Source organism: Aythya fuligula, chromosome 15 (genome assembly GCF_009819795.1).
Source record: "Aythya fuligula isolate bAytFul2 chromosome 15, bAytFul2.pri, whole genome shotgun sequence".
NCBI lineage: Eukaryota > Metazoa > Chordata > Aves > Anseriformes > Anatidae > Aythya > Aythya fuligula.
Window position 1 is genome coordinate 5,976,048 of NC_045573.1, and position 27,147 is coordinate 6,003,194.

The following is a 27,147-nucleotide window of genomic DNA, read 5'->3' on the forward strand; positions in this document are numbered from 1 at the left end:
GAGAGTGTGTTGTGTTTTTTTTTCAAACCAACCTCTGAGTGCAATGCATTAAAATGACAAAGGTAAGTCAAGCTCTTGCGATGACAAGAAATTCCTGTCTCAATAATGCGTCTGGGCTACGTGCTGCCCTGCCTGAGCACACAGAGCCCAGCACAAAGCACCTGCCAGGCGCTGACAGCGCTCCAGGTGCATTCCTGGGGCAGCCGGGCCCCTCGGGGTGCTCGCAGCCAGGTTGTCCCCGGTCCCCGCAGCCCCCTGACACCGCATGTGAGCCGAGCACGCCAGGCAGGACACAAGCACAGGCATGGTCAGCATTGCCCATCACCCTGAGCACAGCCACCACGTTTTGGCAGCCCATGGTGTGTAAAGCCAAGGAAAGCACCAGCCCTGCGTCCCTTAATTTAACTTAAATCCCCAAAGATCTCTGTGCCCTCCCTGCCAGCCACACTCTTGACTTTTCCCGTTCCTAGCAGTGCATCCAGGACTGCAGGCTCAGACAATCCTTGCAGGCTATTACCACAATGAGTTCCTTTTAAGCAAGTGCAGGAGCTTCAGGACTCACCGTGAGAGGCCACATCAGAGCCATCTAGAGCAGCATCCTGCCTCAGACAGCAGCCAGGCACTGGGGGAGCTCCAAGTGAGCACTGTACGATAGTGTATTCCCCAGCCAAAAAAGGTTTTTTTATTTCTGATGTGGCTTTTACCTTGAAGAATGTGGAGTTGCATCCCCCCTCCGGTGTTAAAGTTTGTAAAAGGCAGAAAAAACTATTTCCTTCTATTAGCTTAAATTTATTGCCATTCACTTTAATTTTTCGCTTTGCATCTGCAGATGAGAAAAGGCTAATGGAAGCAGATGACTTGTCCTCTCTGGGACATTGTGTGGCCCTACTCTTCCTGCCTCTCTTCTACATGTCCTCGTTAAGGCAAACAAGCACATCTTCCAAGGCAGTGTGTTTGTGAAGGGTTTTCCTTCTCCATCATTGTTTTCTCTTCACACAATACCATCTCAGCTGCTTGTCTGTCTCCCTGGGACCAATGCAAGAAAAAGCCTTGCATGGCATCTTAAGCATTTTGGAAATCTGAGAGGACTCACTCTCTAATTCACCTGACAATGAGCTCTGAAAATTGCTCCCTTCTTATGTAGTTACCCTGCATCGACATGTGGACTGTGCATTTGTTTTTGATAGGGGATACTTTTGAAGGGGATGACTACTAAAGTATTGAAAAGAGCTGTTCCGTTGTGACCTTACGGAGTTAGAAATTCCCTGATTTTCTGTGAGCTGCCTGTGGCTCGGAGTATTGCTCACCCTTTGCATTGTTAAACATGTTCTGGCCGCGTGTTGCCCAGGGATCCCTGCACTCACCTCCCAAGCGTGGGCGTATTAAAGGTGCTGCAGCCCAGCTTTATCAGTTTGACCCTAAATCTACTTCATCCTGCAACGCCAGATAAATCAACAGCAACAGAACAAAATATTTATTTGTTAAGTAGGAGCTAAGGTCAAGCTTGCAGTAGTTCGACTGCAAATAAAGCAAGAGCAAAATGAATGTAAGCAAGCAGAGCAGCAAAGGCTTTCGTGTTACAGAGCTTGTTAAGCAGACTCCTCGAGATGTATCTGCAAGCTGGAGCTGGCTCCAAGGTACAATGCGAGTGCAACACCACTGCAATACAGTGCAGGTACCAGTGCAGTACTGGTACAAGGCACAAGGCACAGTATAACTATCAGAGTGCTGTCTTTAGCTGTGAACTAAAGCTACTGGGAAGAATCAGTGTCTTGGCTGAACAAAGAGCACCTGCTTTGTCATCCCTTCATAGTCCGTTCCTCCTTTCTTCCCTTCCATTTGCAGCACGGGTCAGGTTTAAATGGCAGTGCCATTCTGTTACAGACTTGCCACAACCACCGCCTTGGTCTCTGTAACTGTCAGGTTCTCCCTTTTCTCTTTTAATCCTAATTTGCCTTTCCTTCTTCCAGAGCAACACAAAAGCATGGCCAGTGACTCACCGCTCCCTAGCCCACATCTGGTTTCCTGCCTCTGTTCTACAAATGAAGCTCCTCTTTGACCAGCACCATCACTCAGATTTCACACCTTCCCTCCCTGCAGGTACAGTTTGTTGTTCCTACACATAATGGCTGCTGCATGAGATAAATCATTAACTGTGCTCATCAAGCAGCTGCTCTGGGAAGGCTGCAGCCCCTGGGATGTCACCAGCTTTCTGGAGACCCCATGCAACAAGTTCATGGAACAGATGAGAGAATGGGTAATGAGGTCTAACCTGCTTCTTCTTCCAGTTTTACGGTATTACCAGTTTTTCAACATCAGCTTTCAGTGACTACATACAAAATGTTATTACCTTTGTCTGTGGTGCAGGATCTCTGCTGGCAGAGCATGAGCTTTACCAGCTCTTTGTGACATTGGTTCCTACCTAGCACTTTTTGCAAGCACTAAAGTTTTGCTTGCAGTTCATGTTGTGATGGCCCTGATCTTGCTGAGTATTGAGCACAGATAACTTCCATGGCAGCCCATGGCAGTGTTTTTTTGTGCCTATCCCTGGCACAAGGAATGTCTGGAGAGAAAGACAGCTTGAAATGCCAGGGGATGTGTGTTTTGTCAAGAGCTGAAGACAGAGGGTAACGTTTTCAATAGATTTTAAGCCCCATTTTCAGTCAGGTGGAAAACAGTCTTGCCCCTATCCATCCCACCACACCCGATGCATCAGACTGCAAGGTTTGAATCAGGAGCCAGGGCATGATGCTTCACCTTGCAGTCAGAGGAGAGGAGAGGGAGTGATTCAGACCTCATGGCAGCTGAACCACCCGCTGAAGGAGCCTCTCTCTCTCTGTGGATGCAGAGAGGAGCTACAGCTCCTGAGGTGCAGGTGAGGAGGGTTGAGGCTCTCTGACAGCCCTCCGATGGGAGCATGGCTGTCCTGCTCCCTGTCTGTCCCTGCACAGCCCTCGCCCTGCCTCAGGCTTGTGTCTGGCTTTAGGTGTGCTGGTTGAGAAACGATTCACTTTCCGTGGCTGCTTGTTTTCTGCCAATTTAGGTGTCTGAGCTGGCCCAGCAAGGGGTCAGGCGTGTGTCAGAGCCAGCACGAGGCAAGGGAGTGGTAGAAATGCCATTCTTAGCAGAAACAGAAAGCTGCTAGATTGGCCCCGTCATAAACAGGCTTTCCAGTATAAAGCACCTAGTGTGATGTGGAATGAGCCCACTTCCCAAACCACTTAGGTGTTTCCTGATAACCGTCCCATGCCTGGCCCTTGGCATCAGCCCATGTTACGCCCAAGTGTCTGGGACGCTGTGATAAAGATAAGGCAGGCTGCGTTGCACAATGGAAGCTCAGTCTGAGTCCAGTCTCAATAACCATCCCGGGGAGATTTCCAGATCCATTAAGTGTCTGTTGTCTCCAGCTGGGCCATTGATAATCAGCTCTGCTGTATAGTGTGGACTTCGGGCTGAGAAATTCCCCGCGGAGGCTCTCAGCCAAGAGCCTCTGATGGGTTACATCTACAGAGGATGCTCAAAACCATTTCATTCTTCCAAACAGCCCTGAAAACTGCATGTCTGATGTGCTGTTCCAGGAACAGATCGTGCAGTTTCTGAGAGCAGTACTCAGGGGTGTCTGAAGGGTTTGCATTATGCAGACACCACAAAAGCTTTTGTAAGGAATCATATGAAGGAGAGACAATAGCAGTGCCCAGTGCCCTTTCCCTAAAACTCATGTACAGACAGCTTTTTTCCCCTGTAACTAGACTTGCTTTCAGGCTCCAAGTGTTGACTACATTAACTCCCTGTTGTTTGATCATTCATAGGGCACAGCACAAACCAGGTGAGGCATGGGATTCAGGGTGAAGCCGACATCAGCAGTGAGATCTAGATCTGACTTGTCTACTCCTGGAGGGGCTTGGAAGACAAATTTGCGGAGCAAGCCTGCGAAGAAGAGGAACAGCTCCATTTTGGCCAGTCCTTCTCCAACACAAGCCCTTCGTCCTGAAAACAACCAGGAGAGAGGTAAATGATAAGCACCGTAACTGTTGGTGTTGACATCTGAGACCTTCTAAACTGGGTGCACAGTCTGTAAGAGCAGGCTGCTGAGGTAGGGGGTTTCTCCTTCCTTCTTTCTGTATATTTGAGGTGCTACTGACCTGGTCTCAAACCACACAGAAGCCTGTAGGTACGTGAGGTCTCTCAGTGACTGGGGGTAAATCAGCGTCTCCCAGATCTTTCAAGGAAGAAGTGGTTACTTAACAGAAATGGTGGACAGAACAAATGACCAGAAATCCCTTATCCTGTGTTCTGTGTCCCGGACTTTCATACTTTCCCGGGGTCGGCGGGAACTGTGCCTAGCCCCAGGTGAGGTACAAATTACCCCTCTCACCTATGGAGAATGGAATAAATGCCTCTCTCCTAATGAAGTTCCCATCAGCATCCAGGAAGTGGGAAGGGTTGAACTGATCCGGGGTTTTCCAGTGCAGCTCATCGTTCAGAGCGGAGGTCAGCAGCGGAATAACCTCTGTACCCTGAAAAGGATCAAAGAGATTCTTGGTAGCTGTTTGAAGCAGAAGTGAGCTGTCTCTTTTCTTTCTCATGGGAAGAATAAGATTGAGCCATGGCAAATAGAACCAGAGGATGCTTCCTGGCCCCACTGTGGTTTTGCCTACTATCAGCAGTTGCTGCTCTCTTTTTGGACCATAAAAGATTTCTATCTTACAGATTCAGAGAGATCTTTCAAGAAATATACTGAAGTACAGAGAGGTTCCACATTTAGCATAAGATATTCCAACCAGTGTGACTTAATTACAGTCTCTCATTATTCTGGATTCAAACAGCTATCACAGACCACAGTCCAGTGCATGTTTATAACAGTTTATAACAGCTGCCCTGGATCCAAGACAAAGGATTACTTCATAGTTAAATCAAGCATCAGGGCGTCTTTAGATTTTTCTTCTTGTCTGCTTTAAATAAAACCGTGAGGAATCTGTGTAGCATAAGCTGCTGGCCCCAAAGCTCACCTTAGGAATCACATAACCTCGGAAATTCACATCGGTTGGTGTTGCTCGTGATACACCCATTGGGACAATATTGGCAAATCTTTGTATTTCATGTATCACTGCATCCGTGTAAGGCATTTTTTTCCTGTCCTCCAACTTAGGCATCTCTCCAGGTTCAATGACGTGGTTCATTTCTTCCTGAATCTTTCCTTGGAGGAAGGAAAGGAGTAAGAAGCTGATATTTCTGCTATCTTGCAACTAGAATAGCCTTCAGTTTGGCCAAGATGAAGAACAGGGAAGACTGTGAGGGGCATTTAGGAAGAGCAGAAAGTGGGACGGGTAAGTCAGGGCATGTTGTCGTTCTTTTATCTTTGCTGTTGAACCAAGGGAGCTTGAATGGAGCCACTACAGGACATTACATGCCCGATTCTGATTGCACACCTTTGTTACCCCATAGCCTTCAAAAGAAGCCAGATCAGGATCAGATCCGGAGGAGGCAGGAGACCTTTAGTGACGTAAGCCAATAGCCTGCAGGACAGTAATGCTGGGGGAGCTTTCCTGTGACTGTAGGCTGGCCCTTAGCCTCTCCCACTTGTCTGGGCTGTTTTGTTGCAATCCATTTGAGTAAAATCCCTTTGTAAAGTCAGAGGTTGTTATCTCCCTCGGAGCACTCATAAATAATTACTCTAAACAATACTGAATGAGTTCCACTCCCTTCTATAACCAAAGCCTTAAGCATGCAACAGAATATTGTACAAGAGGACTTTTCAGCCTTACTCTGAATTTCTGGGTATTTCATCATCAGAAGAAGACCCCAGCGCACAGTTGTAGAAGTGGTCTCAGTCCCAGCAGCAAACAGGTCCAGGGTTGAAAACAACAAGCTTTCATTGTGGAACATAGTGTGGGGTTTCTTTGACTCCTTCAAAACAACCAGGTAATAGCCATAAGTTCTACAGCAAGACATACCAGTACATGACTGTGTTGCCACCATTTGTATCTGCATTTTAGCTTTCTGTGATTTCATATGCTCTGGGAAAATAGATGTTTAGTGTTTTAGCATTAGGATGTACACTGTATAGAATTTGTCCTGTTCTGGGTGTGTATCCAGTTCTCAAGTCCAGATACTGGGTCTGTAAGAGCTCAGTTATTGTGATGAAGTTTATCACCATACTGTTCTTGCAGGAAGGTTTGGGATGATCTCCTTGCATGTGCTGTGTGGCAACTTACTTCACCATGTGGGATAATCCTGACAATCGGATCCCCTTAACCAGCAGTTTCAGCAGAGCGATGGAGCGAGTACAGCACTGCTCACTGTGAGTAAGAGCTTTGATGTGTTCTGCCCACTGCAGTTGTTTTTACTCACCTCCAGGCCCTGACAAATGATCAGTCTAATAATGAGTCAGAACTGAGAACACACAAAAAAACAAGACTTAGCTTTAAAGTACCTGTTGTTGCTTCATCAGAAAGGCATCGACAAAACCTGTTAAGTTATTCTCATTAAACTCTTCTTTGTGCTCTTGGAAGAGCTTCTGGAGGAAAGCGTTCAGCTCATTGATATTTTGTAGCACAGTCTTGGAAGCTCCAAAGAGAAATCCAAGGGATGGGTAGAAATTATATAACTGTGGAGCAACAGAAGTCTGTTAATTGGCATTTTGAACATATACGGGTATCTCAAATCACAGTGCTGGTTCCTTGTCCCATGTCCTGACATTTCATGCCATAACTCCCCTACTTTAACTTGTACTGTCCAAGCAGCTACAAATCGCTGCAGAAATAGTGTGCTCTTTTTGTTCTATGTCTGTATAAGTCCTTGCCGTGACTTCTGGGAGACTTAGCTTAGCCACAGCACCATGCTAACACAGCTACACCATTCCTAAGAGCAGCACTGAGCACAGCTCTGTGGTATGCCATGTGGACGTACTGGCTGTCTGGAAGGGGGGGTCTCACCTCCATCCTCCCATGAGAGGTGTGCACTTCTTCAAGGAGACCACTAGCTGACCTAGCAAGCAATTTAGCAAATGTCCTCTGCTTGCAGCTTGTATTAGCTGTTAGCTTGCTAAGATTGGGTTTCAGTGGCCAAAACAAAAGAGAAAGAAGTTTGTCCAAATTGTTTCAGTTTCAGAGGCAGAGTTGAGAAGGCATTTCAGGGCCGATCTCTGATATGGGAGACGTATTGTGCTTCTGCTCTTCAAAGAGGGTAAAATAGTTCCTTTAATAAAGACTATTTTTATTTCTCTTACTAATAAGCTGCAAAGACAAAGCCCAGGTGTGTGGGAACCTGTGTATTGGAGGTACAGGTCCACAGATGTGTTCAGTACAGGCTGGCTGGTTGGTAATGTTCTTGTTCTTGCCCCAAGAAACAAGACTTGGGAGGCCATGAGTACAAACACAATGGAATATCCCCTCAAAAAGCTAAAACTTAAAATCAAGCCCTTACCAGCACCATCGGGGAGCCCAACAGCTTGGTATTCTCATTTAACAGCTTCAGCAAAGTTAGAAATGCAGGATCATCGTACTCAAACCTCTCTCCAAACAATATAGAGCAGATGACGTTGGATACAGCGTTGTTGAGTATCATCTTCGTGTCAAATGGCTTCCCTGTATTTCAAGTAGTGCAAACAAATGGCAATGTGATTATGCCCATTGCAATGCAGGAGTATGCTGCTGGGGTAGGGGTGAACAGGCTCTGTTTGGACATGGACATGGTCTGTTTGGACATGGACATGGTCAGACAGTGCAATGTAAAATGCCACATTCAATGAATAGGAAGAGAAGCAGAGGCTCAGTTGGGTTTCTGTGGAAATGTAGTCCCAAGCTCCACAAAAACACTCATTCACCACCCAGAATGCATGGCAGGGAACTCAGCTTCAATGTTTTAAGGCCTCAGTTTAATAACCTACTTAAGCATATGCTGAACTTTAACCATGAGATACCATTGGCTCAAAGTTTAACTTTCATTAATCTTTATTGTTCTGCTAGACATGTGTTCTGTTTCTGGATGAAATTCTTGATACTCACCTTGATATGATTCAAAATATTTAACAAGAGAATTTAGTTCCTCAAGGATTCGGACCTCAATTGTTCTCCTTCCCATCCCAAAATCTCTCAGTGTGGACAAGGTGAATCTTCTCATAACTTTCCACAGCTCTCCATGGCTGAATGCTATGCCTAAAATAAAGGTGCAAAATCCTTAGGCTATCTGTGGTTAGTAAATGTTTGTAAGGCCTTATTACATGCTGGTACCAAAGCTGCTCAATACATGGCTACGTAGACAAAAGGCAATCATCAGAAGATGACGTTCTCTGCTGTGAGAATATAATGAACATAGTCAAGCTACGAAACTAACCATCCGAAAGGTCGCTTACCATTTCCTTGTGTCATTTTCCTAAATATGGGTATTTCTGCTCTCTCTCCAAATTCGTCAGCATGATTTAAAAGGGCATCCTTGATGGTCTCATATCCAGCCAGTACCACAGCTTTCCTGGGTCCAAAATGCACAGTGAAGACATTGCCATATGTCTTGGAGAGCTGACGAGGTGAATAAATATGTTCATTCAGAACCAGACCTGGACCCAAACGCTAGCAGCAGCCACCCTAGCCAGCTTCCAGCCCGCAGACCCTCCCAGCCCTGCCTCGAGTCTCCAGGTGCTGCCGTAGTGCAGCTAATGAGCAACAACTATCACTTGTCAGCATCTCTGCTTGCACTCTGTTTGCACAACAAGGTGTTTGCTATCACTGCTCCTATCAGTTGAGCAGTCAATAAAATGCCATTGCATTCCTGTGGTGTTCTGCAGGAACAAGCCAGCATGGTGATACCACTGTTCAGGGGCTGGTTAGCAAATGCTGCGGCAGGCCTGTTTATTTTAATATCACTGATCTGAGGCAAGAGGGTACGCACACAGCTTTGGGGCAGTAGCCAGAAACACTAGAAAAACAAAGCTAGACAATAAGTCTTTCTTTCAGGACAGCACTTGTTCCTAATTATTGCAAGGTGGGTAGTGTTGGAGTCATAGCAAAATTATTTGCTGGCCACCAGAAACTTGAATACAACCAGGAAGCATACCCTTGGAGATAATGTCACAGGAGCACTAGCCTTTTATAGGAAATTAAATACGAGTCATCTGTCACACAGAAGGGTGACTTTGACAATCTAATAATTCACTCGGTATTTTAGACTTGGTTTGAACACACTGAGAGCCATCCGCTCCAAATGTCTTCGTGTTTCCGACGTGCCTGAGTTACCATTTGCTATGCATTAGATACCTACCGAAAATTGAATTTCAGATTAGAAGCAGCTCCTGTTATTACACCAGACAAATTGAATTTGTTTTCATCAAGCAGTTGTTTGACGGCTTGGGAGATAACATTAGCACTGGTTCTTGCCTCCCTGGCAGCGAACAGAGCATGCGGCAGGTCTGGGGGTAGGGCATCACAGCCGCTTCCCGGCCTGCCTTTGGTCATTTCTTTACATTAGTACTTCCTGGCATCAGCCCTGGTTCTTCTCAGCAGCACAAGGATTGGATATGGCACGCCTGGAAGCCTAAAGGAAGCTGCCCGGCAGCTTAGGGGGAGTGAGCCTGGTGCCTTCAAGAGACATCTGTATCATAAATTCCCCAGTGCCACCAAAAATAGCTGCCTTTCCTTAGGGGCCCCCACAAGCACATCTACGGTTTTCGAATTGCCCCAGAATTGGCCCTGACTCCCTGTGGGAACACAGCAGATGCTTTCTGAAACAAGCACTGCAGCTGGCCTTAAAATATGTAGGTATTTTTTTCTCGTTTAGAAATAAAATTATCCATGGAGCTGCATAAGAAAAAGCAATCTGTTTACCTAGACATACAAAAGCATCAACTCTTAAATAACCCTGGCCAGTGTGCATGCAGGGGAGAGGTTGGGAGGCAGAGCTGAGCTTTGCATTGCAAGGATGTATCTGGCTTGGGAAATAAATGTGCACATGACCCTGCTTCTTTTGCTGCAGGGATGACATCCTTCCTTCCTTCCTGAAGAGAGGAGGGAGAGGTCAGTCTGCAGGGAGCAGTGTTGATATTAAGTGGCCCTGATCTGTCAGCAGGCTGGCCCAGCTCGTGCCTTCTGCCTGCAGCCTCCCAAGGGCTGGAGACACCAATGAGACGGAGCTGATGGCAAGGGGTGAGGCCCATGCTTGTGTGTGCGTATAGGAAGAAGCATGGCTAAGATGTACATATAAAAATGCATGTGTGTATACTTCTGTAGGTAATGTTTCATGCCACCAGCCTGCCTAATACACCAAATATCTCTTTTCTGCCCACCATACAACACAAACTCATCTCGATTTCCCCAGCTGCTTTTCTCACTTTGGGAATTGCACGTTTCCCTGCTGCCTGCTTGCTCACACCCTACCTCTGTCAGCGACTGGAACGGCTTTTTCAGGTCCACCACGTTCAAGTTTCCGATCAGAGGAAGAGGTCGCGGCCCAGGAGGCAAGTTGCAAACCGTCTTCTTCAAGCTGGTCAGAAAGTAAAGGAGAGTGACCAGCCCTGCTGCCAAATAGAGCAGCGAGCTAGCACCCATGCATTGCAGCAGACTCATTACGGCCATGTCTAGGTCAAAATGTAGGTAGGAGCATCTTGGGGCTTCCTTTATAGCCCTTCTGTCATCGCCTGAACACACCTTGTGGGGAAGTGGCTTTACACTGAGAAAAGGGCTCTCGTGTCTTGTTTACGTCCATTCAGACCACATGAGCTCTTTTCTTGCCAAAAAAGCGCCCCGTTTTATTGAGAAGCATGGATTATATTAATCTGGAGCTCCTATTTCATCCACAACACCAGGGCAAGGTGTTTGTTTTCCAGTGTTACGGGCATGTTGTAGTCAATGTGACTGCTGGGGCAGAATGAAGGGACAGGACCTGTGCTGGATTCCCCCACGGCTGCCATGGTGCCATGTCACAGGACCCAGCCGGGGCACTGGCAAGGCACTGGAAGAAGCAGGACGCAGGAGGAAAAGCCCTCGGTATTGCCTGGAGTGGTGCCGGCAAGGCATTCCCTGGAGAAGACAAGACTGACCAAGGAGGAGATGAAATGAAGCTGACATGAAGATGGGCTGATTCCAGGCCTGGTCAGCTTACAGCTCTGCTGTTCTCTGCTTTTCTGCCACTCCAGTAAAAACACCTGCTTGAGCAACCCAATGTCTTCATTGCAGACATTGTTATTGTCCTGCAAGTCCTCTGCTGACAATTCCAAAATGCCCCTGAAACTACCTCAGTCACTGTTCGTGTGCTTGGATGTCCATCTTCATCTAGTTTGGTGACGACTCCTTCCCAGCTGTCCTGCCTTTTTATGAGCATATACATGCAATGCTTTAGGAGAGACCATCCCCTTCAGACAATGCTAGGTTGGGAAAGAGAGCCTGAACCTTCGTAAGCCAAGGGGAGCCAGGATGAGGCTCTGCAGCAGGCTGGGCAGAAGGAGGCTGCCTGGGCAGCTGTTGCAGAGCGGGTGCCAGCCAGGAGGAGCACGAAGCAGCAGCTTTGGCACTCCAGGGGCACTGAGTCATTCAGACTCCATGCCAGGGCAGGGTCTGCAAGAGCAAGCGTGCCTGGCTTGCCAAGACAGCTCGCCGAGAGCCACCCGCACCCTTTGCATCTTTGGGGGATGTCAGCAAAGCAGAGGTGGTGCTGAACAGGAGGCCGCAGTTTTAAATAGTGGCTCAGGGGGAAGGAGCCAATTTGATGCTCCATCACAGATTCTCTGGTGGGGATATTCTGCTCCCCAGTTGTGTATTCTGTCGGATTACTGGGCCGTGCTGCTGCTCAACCCTTTAGAAACCTTTAGTTTTAGTAATGCTTTTGCTAGAATCCTCCAAGGCTCTTGGGTGCAGGCTCCACTGATGGAAAAATGATAATTATTTATTAATAATAATAAAAGTACATTAGCTGAAGGCAAGAAGAATCAGTAAACTCTAACTAGATTTACATGAAAAAGGTGCCTGCATGTCTGCTTGTTCTCCACAGCTAGTTATCAGGGGTGGAGGAAGGCTTTCTCACAGGGGGACCTATCCTGGGCAGAAGAGATCTAGGCAGAGCGGGCAAAGAAAGGAGAAGGGATGATCAGGTCCTTCTCAAGTCTGCTGCACAAATACAAAGGTCTTGGTCTATGCCCTCTTCTCCCAGACGTTTCCAAGAACACCCAGTTCTGCCAGACTCCTCTCAGCAAATGGTGTGACCACTGGGGGACTCTTCACACTTTGTAAGATACAGCGAGTGAGGAAAAAACCCTACGTGGGTACAGTTGGGTACCAGTTAAGGGAGTTTACCATTTACTGTTTACATACAGCTACCATTGCTCTGCTGGAGTAGAAGTGGCTACTGGTATCGAAAGGAGAACCTTCTCAAGGGCTTTCAAACCACTTAAAGCTCAGGTTGTACCTGGTGATAAGAGACGGTGACATCCTTTCTCAAGAAATGTGGCCATGAATTTGCAGCAGGCTGAACTGATGCATGCACTGCGGTAAATAATGGATGAGTTCTCCGTGGAGAGGAATCATGGCAGTTTTAAAATACCACTAATGCCATTTCCTCACCTCCATCTCTCTTCCTCACAGACCTCGGCTTCCAGTATGCAATCCTGAGCACAGCCAACTGCGTTGTTGGCTTGTGGGTGAGGCATCCCATGCAGGATTGGGGAGTAAACTCCGCTCCCTGCCCACCCACATCTTTGTCTTTCCACCAGCACAATCTTCAGGTGAGCAGACTTTATGGGCATAGCTCAGGGAAATAATCGGTTCTTCCTGAAAAAGGAGCCTGTACATTAAACAGCCACACTCATCTGTGTGTTCATCTGGAATCAATCTGGATACAATCTTCTAATGGGACACAGGTTAACAATGCTACAGTAACAGTTGGATAAAAAGCAGAGAAAGAGCTATTATAAAGCCATAATTCAGTCAATGAGTTCTGATAACATAATAAACCATGAGAGTGAACACCAAGGGCTTGTATGCCTTGCAAGTCCCTACAGCAGATTTATAACCACGAGAGATGCCTATCAGCCCATGCATTGTTATCAGGGATATATAAAGCATGAGCACACCCTATTAAACATTAACATTTTTAAAGACTCAGATGTGTTAAAACTCAGGCTGCTCCTTGCCAAGGGACTTCACTCACCTTGACAATGATAGTGCAAAAAAAAAAATCAAAAGCCATAGACTTTGACCCGCTTCATTTTTTTTTCATAATTATTGCAGTATTTTATTGGATTCCACCTGCTTCTTCCCATCCTGCAAATCAGTACTTCTGTAGGATCACAACAGGATAGTGATACGTGTTTGCTATGGCCATTTTGATACAAATCACTTGTACTGGATTTCTTTTAATTTCTTCTAGAGCCAGTGCCTCAGCATTTACTTTTGGGGCCCCTGTCTTGAAGCAGATAGAGATGTGGATTTAGATATACCAGAATTGCAACTAGCAACATAAGAAGAAGTTTGCTTTGGCTTTCAGCACCATGTTTCTGTTTCTGCCACGTTCCCCTCTGTGCTTTGGCTCAGTCATTACAGAAAACGATCTATCATTCTGTACATCTTTGCAGAGCACATAGCATATTAAGGCCCTGACCTTACTGGCATGAAACCGATTTCCCTCTAAGTGCAAAACAATAACGTTTCATTAGTCATCCATAACAGAAATCCCCATTCCCCAGACTACTCTGGCAATATTCTGCATTTTTGCTTGTCTAGGAACCTGAATTAAAAGGGAGAAAAATGGTTTACAACAGCCTGTGGCAGTGATGTAGCAAGAGATTTTATGTAAGAGCTGGCGGCGAGCTCACGGCGCGAGGGTGAGGCGCAGCAGCGAGTGCTCCTGGAAGGATGTTTCTCTGAGGTGTGTTCTGTGCCGGGGCTGGGAACAGCCGTCTCAAGGGCACAAATTCCAGCGCCTGAATGTGCTTGGTCTTGTTCAACTGATTCATTTCTTACAGCTATCCCAAGTCGAGCAACAAAATTGCCTACTGCTTTACTCAGAGGCTTTTACAGCTTGTGGATAAATTATTTTCCAATTAACTATGTGTTAATTTGGCTCTGTAGGCTCTTAAAAGATGTAGCAAGGTGAGGAGGAGAAAACAAATGAAGACCCAGACTTAGTACTGCTCACTACAAGAAAAAGGGATTCTGATTTCTGCTCTGGCGTAGTACTTCTAGGTGGTCTTCCAAAAGTAATGTGAAGTCGGTAGAAAACCCATCTGAAGGTGTATTCGTAGAGCTGACAGATAAGCACCAATAGTGCTAAAAGTTTTCAGTGTGTTCTGACAACACTGTAAAAGAGCAGTTTTTTTAAATGTTACTTTAATGCGTAATTAATGACTAACAGCTCTGATTCAAGCAAAGGATTATTTTTTTTAATCAAACTTTTAAACCAATGTGTTTTGTATCTATCAAGCTGTGCAACTGGGAAGTCCAAGATTTCTCCTAGTTCAGGGAGTCGCAAATTCTGAACCTTCTAATTTTATTTTCGGAAAAGGCTCAGGACTAGAGATACTGTAAAATACTCAAGGCTTTAAAAATTGTCTGATCTCTCCTGTACAGTGGGCAACTTTTTACTGCACCAGCTATTTCAGATTTCCCCAGTACCGTGAAAGTCTCTCGCTTCTTTGAAAGACAATGTGTGAAAAGCATTTAATTCCTGTTAGTGACACTGCTCTTCTTGGCACCAAATTCTTTTGGAACTGGTTGGCTTAATCTGCAAATGAGATTTTTTTTCTTAACAAGGATTATCTAATGGAGGTTTCATTTGATCTCCTTGGGAAAAAAATACACACTAAACTGCTGAAGCACTTGTATTAGATTCTAAGACACACTGTGCCTTTAAAGGAAATTCTAGAAGATACAACTGACATTTGCAGTAAAAATGTTAAGTAATCATAACCAAATACCTGCTGCTATACCTGACCTGAATTTAGGTAACTACAAAACTTAACACTCCAAAGAACGACACTGTGTTAATTAATAGGTGATCAAAACATTTTGATGTAATATAATACAGCAAACTGATACAGCCTCTGCATAGATTTGTCTCTGTTAGGGAATAAGTCCATTGTGGGATCCCAGCATATCTTTTGCTTTGATTTCTTCCTCCATCACACAGGCAATCAAGCAGTAAAACATTGTGCCAGAAACTAAGGAAGATAATTGGGGCAATTTGATAAAATCGAATGCCTTGGCACTTCCATTAAAGTTGTTAAGATAAACCAAAGGTGCTTCTCTACTGCTCAGCCCTCTGAGATCTGAGAGTTTGTTGCATGTCTTTATGAAGGAGGAGTATCTCCTTTTTACTGTTAACTGTTATAATGAAGTCAAGTGGAAAAGTGCTATTTACCATATAATAAAAACATCTATTGTTCATAGGCCTGAAAACCCAATAATAAATAAAACCTCACATTTCAGGCTGTGTAAACCAGTTGCTTATGTAATAGAACAAGGTGTAATTTTCCATTTACAATTTCAAATACTGTAATAAGAAAGCAATCAAAGCATAAACAAACAGCACTTTAAATGGTGCTGCAGGTAATATTTCCATAGTGGTTGTCCCTTACATTTGCAGCTGTTTCTTTTTTTTTCCCCTAGCTTCACATTATTTCTACTTATCTCAGTCATTTAATTAAAAGAAAATCAACTTTAAAATGATGAAAGACCATCTTAAACCAATTGCAGCTACAGGCAAAGAAGAAAAAAGACTGCAACAGCATAATCCACAGTTAATACTCAGGTGGTTTAAATTAACACCATTTCTCATTCTCCTTTCAGGATGAGATCTGAGGAGTTTCAGAGAGCATGCTGTAGACCTATGGGCAAAACAGTGTTTTCCTTGGTTATCTTGTGAACACCTGCAAGTTTGCATCTGCAGATGACCACCTGTTTTTACTGGCCTCGTCATGGTAAGCTGCCTGCCTGCCCCTTGCCAGTAGGAGGCGTAAAATAACGTAGTGCTGCCCATGAGGTTTTTGCTGGGCTACCCTTACTCGGGTCATTAACTGTGAGGATTAATGAGGGATCAGCAGGCCCATTGCTGCTGGTTGAAGCTTGCATCACTGCAGCGGGACAGGATGGCTCTTTTGAAATTCTGCTGAATTGAAGAAAAGCTTACACAGCCTCAGCCCGATGTGTGGATCCCGAGGCTCTGGGCTCACCCCACCAGCAATAGGGGGTCCTGAAAAGGGAATTTTGCATGGCCGTGGTGTGTGAGGCACATCCCACCTGGGGTCCTGTCTCAGCCAGACCTAGCCGAGGCGGCTCATAGGTGAGAGCAGGGGTACTGGTTCCCCCATAAACACATCTGCTGATGCTGGTCTCAGCATTTTGCTCTTTTCCCATTTGTTTACAAATGCACAAACGCATTTTAAGAGAAACCATCCCCACCCTCCACCCTCTGTAGGCAGCTTCCCCATAACCAGCACTCCCACCCTCCCCATCTGTGGGCAAATCATGACACCAACAACGCCTTTAGGAGAACAAAACGCTTTATTCCACCGAGCTGCGTCAGGCCCCGGTCGCAGGGAGCACCTCCGGCCTTCCCTCCCCTCCCTATGGGGGGAGCAGCCAACATGGCGGCGGCGGCACGCTCTCCATGACGACCGCGCGGTTGCCATGGCGATGCCGTTTCCATAGCAACGGGGGGCCCGCCCTCGGCGGTCACGTGGTGCGCTCGATGCGCTCGGCGATCCCCGGCGGCGCAGGCCCGGCCCGCTCCCGGTTCTCGTCCCCGTCCCCGTCCCCGTCCCGCTCGCACCATGTCCACCGCCATGAACTTCGGGGCCAAGAACTTCAAGCCTCGCCCCCCGGACAAAGGCGCCTTCCCCCTGGACCATTTCGGTGCGGTAGGGCGGGCCCGCCCTCCCCGCGCGGCCTAGCCGCGGGCCTCAGGCCTCCCCCCCCCCCCCAAACGCGGCCTAGCGCCGGGCCTCGGGCCTGGCCCCGCCGCCCCGGGCCCGCAGTGAGCGCGGCCGCGGCTGTGTTGCAGGGGAGTGCAGCGCCTCCAAGGAGCGCTTCATGGAGTGCCTCCGCCGCAACGACTTCCAGAGCGGCGCCTGCCGAGAGCTCTCCATGGCCTACCTGCAGTGCCGCATGGAGAGGCAAGTACCGGGGGGCTCCCCCTTCCCCCCGGCCCCTCCGCGGCGCCCTTTGGTTTTTGTAGGGGTGTCGCCGTTCTGGCATTGATGTGCAGTGGGTTCTGCCCTGTGGTGAGGCTGGGCACACCCTGCGGGAAACGGACGGGGTGTTGTTAAGGGTGCTGAGATACCTGGGCGCTCCCATGTGTTACATGGTCAGCGGTGAGGCTGCGTATCCAAACAGTGGGAAGAGCACAGCAGCAAAGTGTAACAGCACCACCGATGTTGTAAACCACGTGCGCTTAAAAATGCTGCAAATGACACAAGTAGAATCTTAGTAAGCTCTTATGCAGTCTGTTAATTAAGTTAACCAAAAGTCAGGTCAGCCTCTCAGAAAACTTTCATTATCTAATAACAGAAGACAACAATACACACATTTTAACAGTAGTTTTCCAGTTGTGTTTGTGAGAGTATATTTTTTTTATATACATGTTGCTTTCCCCAAACTGAAGTTCCTGAGGCTTTGCCAAGTGACAGTCACTCTACAGATGTCTTGGGTTTCTTTACAGGAAATAACATTAAGTAAAATAGAAAATGCTGTTATTTTCCTTGTTATAGACTATGTTCTGTGAAACGTTTTTGTTTTGTTGTTTTTAACTTAGGCAACTTATGGCTAATGAACCACTGGAAAAATTGGGATTTAAAGATCTGATAGATGAGAAACCAGAAGCAAAACCTCAGAAGTCGTAACGAAGGAAGACGACTTTGCTCTTCGTGTATGGAAAGCACAACTCTTATGTAGTACATATTGTACTTCTGTGCGTATTGCGATTGGAAGTGTTTCGTGACGGAACCTTTCTTCCAAAATATTTCCTAAAATAACACTTTGCTTGCTTCAGAAAGGACTGCCTTTGTGTACTTTCCTGAAGTATTTCTTAGCCTTTTTCTTTTAAATTCTCTAGCCTACTCTTGAAGATCCATGAGAACTTTACCTGGGAGAAAACAACTGTTGCCTGAAGTGTTCTCCATGCCTTTGCAAAAACAGTAAACTCTTGCTTTTAAAAAACAAAAGCAAACGAACAACCCCCCCCCCACTTTTATTGTGTAGATCTTGAACTGTATTCTTACGTGTGGTATTACTAATATGCTCACAGCAATTACTTGTCAGGTGGAAATAAAGCTGTTGCGTTACTTGCAAATTGCTTTTTATTAAATACTGGAATTGATTCCTACCTTTAGGGTGATCTTCTCACACAGCTATAGAAAATACTTGGATTTGGTTTTTGTGGGTCTTTTTTTTTTTTTCAGTCTTCTTACCTTTGTTGTTGTTGGGAGATTATTTGTAATTCCAGACACCAGTCTGTAGTTGCCAGTAGTGATTCTGCTTTTATTTGCTGTGCTAACAATGTTCACCTAACTTTACTTCATCACTTAACCAGCAGGCTTTCATTATGTGCATCTTCATTTCTTCACTTAGAGCTGCCATATGTTCTTTCACATCCTTATGGTGATCAGCGTGGAGATGGCAATGACACTTATTAGTCTTCAGCGTAAATGTGAGTTGCACTTATAAGTGTGGCTGGACCTTTTCTTTTAAAAATGTGTTACGTCAAAAACGAACAAAAACCCTTCAATAGATCGAAGCTATTTATCTAGAAAATACAGTATCTTGTTCCATAACACATAGGTGCAGCCCTTACTTTGAGAATGTGATGCACCAGCCTATACGGTAGACTTCAAACCACGTCTGAGTATGGCTTTGAGATCCCTTGCAGGTGTTTGTATGACTTACCATCAATTATCAGAGCTAATGCGATTTGTAATGCAAGTGAGTCTTTCTTAATTGATATGAGTTCAGGCCAAAATAACTCGGCCAGTTAGCCCCCCTAGAAATGCGTTCTAAGCAGTCAGTAGCTTCACAAATCTTTAAGATGTATTTTCATTGTCTTTCCAGACCACACCCTTTTTGTTTGTTTTAAATCCATCGAATCATTTCTTTCTGTACCTTGCTCTCCAACAGCAAGGTTTAGGGGCAGATAGGGACGCACACGGTTTGCCAAGGCAGTTCTACGCTCTCCTTTATTTGATGTCCTCTGTTTGATTCCATCCCGCCATTCCTGTGCTCTGTTACTACTCTTTTTGGTTCTGCTCCTCTCTCTCCATCTCTGTTCCCAGTCATCCAGGAAAGGGTGAAGGAATATTTTCTGCTCTTCATATTGAGGGGTGGAGATGAGATTTAAATTGTTGCTTGGGTCTAATCTGATTGAACAGACTACAGAGTTCAGAGCAGCACCCTGTTTGAAAAGGATGTTTGGTCCCTGCTGCATATTTTTATTCTGCTTCATTCCACTGTTTAATTTGTATCTTCTGGTGAGATTAGTACATTTATAGTAAAGAAAGCAGAGATTTTATTGCTGAAGCACATATTAAGAGGCTTTATATTAAACCACTGAACAAGAGCTTTCTATTGGTGATACTGAGTAAGAATTATTAAAATAATCTCCTGCATCTTCAGAAGAAAGAAACCAAATTTCATGCTTCCATGCTTCTTAATTATTATGAAGTGATGTTTATACCTACAAGGGATTCAAAACCCACCAGTGGTGGTGGAATAATTCAGGGTGTTCTCAGTGGTCATTACATCTGTCTGTGTCACTCTGCACGCTGATGTGACCAAACGGTTACTTCACGATTTCAGCCCAGTGTTTTCCTGGGAAAGTTGTAACTGTCATCCAGGTTACTGCAGAGTAAGCGGGGAAATGTTTCTCAAGTCTCGTGTGACTGAATTTCAGCTGCTGAGCTGGAGTGATAGCTGCTGTTTGAATGAACTAAGATTGCATGCTGAGAGAAGAGCCGGAGGAGACTATATATATATATTTTTTTTTATAGTGTCCAAGGCCTCAGTTTTGGACCCGTAGCAGGAGGCATAGTGGGAACAAAAGCAGTTCCTAAAAACTGCGTGCCATGCCAAACCAAACAGGGCTCGGTGCTGCTTGTAGGCCTGGAGTCTTCCCGTAGCATCCTGGTGATGTAGCCAGCAGGGCCCTGCGTAGCATGGGCTGACTGCTGCTGAGCTGCCAAAACGGGCAGAGCGTGCTCCATCCTTCACTAAACTTACTGCAGGAGCAGTAATTGCCATCCTGACGGGGATCACCAGGGTGGGAATTTTGCACCTTTCACCACTCTGAAGAAAACATCGTCCTGTGTAGATCCATGAGTTCATTTCATCCCACCTCCCAGCATGGTGAGTCACCTTCATGGTGCTGTCCCTTTTGCACCAGAACGAGACCAAGGGTGGCTGTGAGTGTATAGCTGAAAACTCAGGGAGCTGACAGAGACACATATTTTCTAGCTGTAGGGCATGGGCTGGAGAAGATAATGTGTTCAGTGGAATTGTGAGGTGAGTTCAAAGCAGGAGGGGGCTATCAGTTGGTCTTGATTGAGATCTAATGCTACTAAGAAGCAATGGAAAAACAGGTCATTAATCAGTGCACAGCCTGGGGTCAGACAGTTCCGACTTGCTCTGGGGACATGTGCCTGCAACACTGGAGTCATCTGGAAGAATTTCCCGGAATGCTCTTTAATTTATTCCTGCCAACACACAGGTCGTTAATTAAAACCTTTCTCTAAAACCTGTTTATTTTAGCTTTGCTTGTGGGATCCAGGTTTGTTCTTTCAAATGACAGCAGTGTTTTAAGCCAAAGGAAAGTCGTAAGTTTGTAGGTAAGCTTTCCTGTTCCCGTACCAAGGAGGAAGCTCTCCAGAAGCTGACACCGGGCTGGGTAAGTTTATTCTGGAAACGGTGAGCTGAGGCTCAGGCATGTGTGGTACAGGGTAGGCAGCATTGTCGGGGTATGATTTCTTTATGTAGCTGTTTGGAGTTAATGAGCTGCTGTGCTACGTGTGGCGCCAGGAGCAAGGTAAGTCCCACACAAGTGCGTTAATCTTCCCGAGAAGTGGGTGAACGTCCCTGCCTGCACCGGTGCTGCCTGCCAAAGGCTGCCGTGAAGCACCCCCTGCTGACAGACCCTGGGACTTGGAGGAATGCAAACGGCTGCAAAACGAGGTTCTTCTCAGCTTAATGTACAGACTGCCAGTCTGGCTGTAGTTGTACAGGTGTGGAAGGGAGAGCCCAGAGCAGGAGGAGGCGTTGACTATCTTGCGATGAAGATCTTTGTAAGCTGCTAACACAACAAAAATCAGTAAGTGAGGGGCTGTAATAGTCTTTCATGTAGCTCTTTTTCAGCCAAACCACCTCACACAATAAGTAGGTGCTCTGCTGCTTGGGATCATGTCCCAGGGAATCCCCAGAGGGCTCCAGGTCAGCAGAGCTTTGCGTGTTGGCACTTAGAGCACATACTCCTTTTCTTAGTTCAGATTAGAATCAATTCAACCACAGAGAGTTTAACCTTGATTGCTGCAGTTATTTACAGAAAGAGAACATTGCTGCAGGCCAGCCCTCCTTACGTCTTCCTGGGAGACCTTGAGCTTTAGGTGTATCTCCAAACAATGGCAATGAATTGCAGAACAAGGAAGAAAGGGTTTAATAAACACTTCCAAGTCTGCAAGTTCTTAAAAAAAAAAAAAAAAAAAAAAAAAAAGCCTATACAAAGAAAACCTCCTGTGGTTGTGCTGGAAATGAGCCATGGTCCAAAGTCCTGCGTATAAGCACAATGAGGCGGCGCTGCTGTGGTAGGGCAGGGTTGTTACCGTGCTGTTACTGCACCTGCCCCCTGGCAGCAGGACGCCAGGCATAGCGGGAGGGCTGCACCTGTCAGCACGGAGCTGTGGGCAGGCAGTGGGTGCAGCCCGCTGACCTTCACCCTCAGTCCTCCCCAGTCCCCTTCCAAAGCGTTCTCCCCAGGTTTTGCTGCCTGCTCCAAGGCCACAAATTCCTTGCAGCTGGGCATTATGCTTGCAGTGAGTGATTGCCCGCTTGGTTTCCTTTGCTGACCACAGATTTGCTGACCTTTGCTGGTGACTAATCGCCCTTTGCGGCAGCAATCAAAATAGCCTTTCACTTACTGCCGCTTTTGGAGGCTCCACATAGCCGCTGCTAACTGCGGGAGGGAAGGAGGTAGGTTGGAGCACCTACGTTTGCACCCTGTTATCTCACTCTGCTCCAAGCAGGCCCAGAGAGCTCCGGGAGGCAGCACTAAGCTGCTGGGGCATTGCACGGAGGCAGTTAAGGATGAGGAAATTCTGTAGGCAGACCATGAAAGAAGGATTTTTTTTCCTGTATGAAAAGTGTGGCATCGCTTCATGCTGTGTGCTCTGAAAAGTGCCTCGGGTGTTCCAGTTCCACTGGAGAGCAGTGTGTTTCTAGACTTCTCTGTGATTCCTGGGCATGGAATGATACTTCTGCCAGCGTGCAGGGATACAGTGATTTCTAGCACAACCAGTGACCCCAAAGGGTGTTGGTTACTGTTCTGCCTGCAGGAGATCCCCTCTGCAGTAGATTCTCCTGCTAAATTTGGGAATGTGGCTATGTTGTATCAGGTTTCCCACAGAAATCAAAGTTCATCGATTAACACAAATAGTTTGGGGAAGGTATATGCAAGGGTTATTTTCCCCTTCCTGGGAGTTTCAGTGAAAATTGGATGTCTGATCAATTTTAACCCAGTTCTTTGTTTCTTTTAATGACTTTTCTTTTTTTCCCCTGTGAATAGCTGGCAGTGCTGCACTTCTGTCAGGATGCAGCAGATTTTCTAACTAGCAGATTTCAAGACAAAATGCTCTCCTTCTGGAATGGTGGTGCCATATGGCTTGAAACGCAAAAGTGATCACCGCTAGAAATAGGAGCTTCATAGAAAGTCACCCAGAAGTTCAGTGTGTGTGTGTGTGTGTGCAGAGGACTTGATAGACCTTGATGCAGTTTTTGTTTCCTGGTACCAATGGTAATACAGGTTTTTTATGGCTCTTCCTAGAGACTCATGTTTGTGTTCACTCACAGGACTACACAGGCTGTTTCACCACTAGATTATTCCCCTTATTCCAGGAGATTTTGGGATTTAGATTAACAGGTGTATCGGTCTGTCATGTCTGCTGATTCTTGCTGGGCTTGGCTGGATGGAAGACCCCCCAGACAAGCCCAGCATTCACCATACAGCCCAGGCAAGCTCCCAGTTACCTCTGTAAGCGTGAAACAGCTCAGGTGCCTAAAATCTGGTGGGCTGAATCCAGCCTGTGCCATTCCACACTTCCCTGGCTCTGGTGGGATGTGTAGCTATCTGCACGAGCAGTCTTTCCCAGCTTCCACGCAGAGTAAGACAGCTTCCCACTGGATAAACGTGGGAGGGACGTGGTGGTCCGTCTGGCCGCGTGTCCTGCTGGCTGGTAGTGAGCGGTGCCTTGAACCTGCTATAGATGCTCTTCTGCTCAGGTCCTTATGGGTTATGACAAACTCTTCCAGGAGCATCGATGGAAAGTAAGTAGCCTTGCAAAAAGAGAGCAGGGTGGTAAAGAAAAGGAAAATGCCCAGAATTACTCAAACTTTTAACTTTATCTCGATGATTTTAAAAAGCAGGCAGTGGGGGCTGCTTCTGCAGTCCCTTTGGATGAGTGAGCTCTTTGTCTATTTTAGTAACTTTCTAGGAGCTGACAGCTCTGATTTCTGGAGGATTTCTGGTGTCCTCAGTGCTAGCAAGCCCTGCCCAGCAAGAACCTGTTAATGTACCTGGTTCTAATCCTGCTTGGGGCATGTGGGGAGCAAGTCACATGGAGAGGTGCTCTAAAGGCAGTCAGGCCTGGTTTCGGTTGCTCAATTTGCATTTCTCTGTTACCAAACTGTGTTCTGGGTTTCAGCAAGCTTAGGAGGCACTGAATCTCTCCTCAGGACAAGCAGCAGATTGGTAGCCCTGCAGAATCTGGGACACCAGCACTGTGCTGAGGATTTGTTGTAATGCTGTGGGCTGCAACCTGCTTCAGATCTTGTGAGTGCTCAGCAGATTCTAATGCCAAATCCTGACTTTCTTCACGAGAGGCAAGATTTGTGGACACCACACAAAAATTAAGCCTCCTGCATGGATTATCTCCTCTATTCCAGTCTGTGCTCTCAAATTCTTTAATTTCTTCTCTGAGAGAGGAGGTGGTAGTGGAGCTGCTGGTTTGTGGGGTGAGATCCTGCTCCCACAAACCTGCTGGTGAAGAGCCAGGGTTTAATTCCCAGGAAACAGCAAATCTCCCATGAGCTTAGAGGAGCAATTTGCTGGCAATCTACAGGGGGCTTTTCCCTCTGGGTTGCTCTGACAACAAGTCCTTGGTAACGTGGCTTGCTAGATGGTCAATAGCATTTCACTACGTGGAGGAAAGCAGGCAGTTTTCAAGTGGGCAGACCTAAATGGAGAAAAAGTCCTGCTACTGCTACTCAGGAATTGCACAGAAGCTGCAGATCTGATCAGTGCCAAGGAACTGGCTGGTAACAGGATGCTGAACCAAGCAGGAGAAAAAAAAATCAAAACATTGGTAACTGAGCTTTCACATCCCTGTGACCAGGTACCAAACTGGGAATCTCAGGGTGGGGATAAGGTTGGCTGCTGGCATTGCTGCAGTTACTTCCCCAAGATTTTGCTCCTTACTTTGGATGGGGAAGGGAGGGGGTTACACTGTGCTGACTTTGACCCAAGTATTCAGCAGGCTGTCCTTAACCCCTCGTGCTCACCACCCATGCGTACCAGAGCACATGTCAGGCGGGCAGGCTCTGCCTGCTCTTTGGTGTGTCCTCAGCTTGTGTGTGTGCACTCAGAATGCTTGCGAAGGCAGCATCCATGTGTGCCCATAGCCTGGCAGCACAAGTCTGCCCCTTCTCTCTGTGCAGTCACATTTGTGCCTAGTTTAGAGGTAGCAGTGTGCCAGACCAGGATCTGTACAGGAGAGTGCAAACAGTGGCATAGATCAGGCATTAATACTCTGCATGTGCAGGTAACGGTGTGAACGCACAGGTGAGACTGGGGGTCCCATTCGGTTCCTACCTCTCCTGTGTTGCAGGATCCTGTGGAAAAGCAACTGTCTACTGCCAGCTGCTTGGAGGTGAACGCCTGGGAGGAGATGCAGCCCGGCCTCCTCACGTGGGAGATGGTCAGCAGGGCCATCTGCGTGCAGGACAAAGACGTAACGAGCAGCAGGTCGCTGCACAGTTTTGGTGATACAGGATGCCCAAGTTCTGTCAGAGGGTCAAATGCTGAGCTTGCTGGTTGCTGAAAAAGAACCAGGTGGGTGAAAAGCGAGAGTGAGTCTGGAACATCTCCTGCCTTTTCCTTTCAGCATTCACTCCAAGAGACTTGCAGGTGTGGTGGTGCCAGGTAGAAGGGCTCATTGGAACAGAGAGATGTCTGAATTGATGGCTTTATTTTGGCTTACTTTAGCAAATAATAGGCGGGGGGCGATGTTTATCACTGAAACTGGAGCTGGCTAGTGCTTGAGATCACAGCTCTAATGGGTTGGACTGGCTTAGACTGTAAATCACGTTAGCAGCGCTAATAGCACAAAGTGACTTGTGTAGCAAACCCTCTGCTGCAGCAATAACCCGGCCCTGCTGGTTCTTTGAATCAGGCTGGTGCTGCTGCTCAGGGCTGGCTTGGTTATTAAAGCTCTTTCGCAGAAGTCACCTGGGCAGCTGCTTTGACTCAGCCACCGAAATGGCTGTTCTGTCACTCTCTCCCCTGCCATTCCCCAACCTGGCTTGGGCTCTTTTTATAGCCTGCTATAAAATTGTTTATTTTTGCACCTGTTTATAAAGGCTTTTCAGCCACAGGGGTCTCATGATGATGTTTTCATGGCTTCTGGAGCAGGGCTGCTCTGTTGTTGCTAGAAATAATTGCTGTTAATTAATTCTTTGCTGATTTTTCCTTGGCAAAGCATACTGAAATAAACAAATAAGTGAACAGCATGCTCTGTATCCTGATGTTGTGGGAGCTGTTACGAGGCATGCAGTGACATCCAAACGATCCCATCAGCAGCCAGAGGAAGGTTAGGACATGGTCTTCAACTTTCTATGGACAAAGTTAATTGGGGGGAGGCTCAATTACCATCTCCAGCTGTTCGGCAACTTCCTCCAGGCAATCATTTCTAATCTCTTTCTAGAGAAAAACCACAGCTTTGTTTCCATCTAATGCTTTATTCAAATCACAGCTGAACAATATTACAGAAAGTGATGTGGTCTCAGCTGTCTGAGCTGAAGGGGCAGCTGAAGGCAGCAGCCCATGATACGAGATGGGCTCTTGGGGGCTGTAACTGTGCCCAGTTTCCTCTTTTCCTCTGTGCCCTTCTAAGATGGCTTGGCTTCTTTCTGATGACTCTGGCTCTGCTGCAGGGACTTCTAGGCCAGAAGCGATGTGCTGGGCTTCAGCTCCTTTCTCTCTGTCCCACAGTCCTGCCGATAGCTTCTCCAGCATCCTCTTTGCACTGGATGGGAGCACCTCCTAGTCCCCCAGAGGACACAGCAGCTGCCTTGGCCACTTCAGTCTCCACCCTGCGATGGGACATGGTGCAGTGCAGTCTCCTGACTGAATGTCTCCGAGCTGTTCCTGGAAGGATGAGCCATTCAGGCCAGGGAGAGATTAAGTTATTGGAATTGAGCAAAAGCAATTTCCATGATGAGTGTTTGCCCTGCGTTTTGCACGTTGGACCTGTCCCTGATTCAGGTTGAATTGATGATGGCCAGCTCTGACTGATCGCACTGCCTTTTCGTGGAGGAGCTGGTGCCCTGATGTGTGAATCTCTTCACGTGTGTGATGGCTTTCTCCATCTGGTTTCCCAGACTGAAGCCTTCTAATTCCTATAAATCAGGAATCATGCTAAAAGCAGTGGTGTAACAGGGGTGTAGGTGAATTATTGACTTCATTGATCTAATTTCATCTTCTCCGAGAGCATCATTAGGCAGCACATCTCCCTTCAGGTGCATGGTAGCTTCTGTGGAGCCCATTCCCCCAGCTGCCCCCTTGATGTCCTATTTTACATTGTATGAAAGAGCAAAGGGATTTTTGTAGTGCGTTTTTTCTTGTGTTTAGATTTTCCTCTGTGCAGCAGACAGATGCAAATACCTGACATCCTGAAGCTTAGCAAGTACCCAGCTGCTCTCC

The 27,147-nt window shown here is 46.7% G+C and overlaps 2 protein-coding genes across 3 annotated transcripts; one reads left to right on the forward strand and one right to left on the reverse strand.

The window, feature by feature from the left end:
- Positions 1-3,799: 3,799 nt before the first annotated feature.
- On the reverse strand, positions 3,800-10,565 carry LOC116495278 (cytochrome P450 2K4-like). Its single transcript, XM_032197678.1, has 9 exons — positions 10,368-10,565; positions 8,354-8,516; positions 8,007-8,156; positions 7,426-7,586; positions 6,434-6,607; positions 5,766-5,907; positions 5,010-5,197; positions 4,376-4,517; positions 3,800-3,987 (listed from the first exon to the last, which is right to left on the reverse strand). The coding sequence occupies exons 1-9, from the start codon at positions 10,563-10,565 to the stop codon at positions 3,800-3,802; spliced, it is 1,506 nt and encodes a 501-aa protein (XP_032053569.1).
- Positions 10,566-16,702: 6,137 nt separating this feature from the next.
- On the forward strand, positions 16,703-18,325 carry LOC116495246 (cytochrome c oxidase assembly protein COX19). Of its 2 annotated transcripts, XM_032197605.1 has the most exons (4): positions 16,703-16,832; positions 16,981-17,092; positions 17,731-17,844; positions 18,031-18,325. In XM_032197605.1, exons 1-3 carry the CDS (start codon positions 16,751-16,753, stop codon positions 17,816-17,818), a joined length of 282 nt encoding a protein of 93 aa, XP_032053496.1. In that variant the 5' UTR covers positions 16,703-16,750; the 3' UTR covers positions 17,819-17,844; positions 18,031-18,325. The 2 variants fall into 2 exon arrangements, with proteins under 2 accessions (XP_032053496.1, XP_032053495.1); XM_032197604.1 differs by having other exon boundaries at positions 17,731-18,312.
- The last annotated feature ends 8,822 nt before the right edge of the window (positions 18,326-27,147 follow it).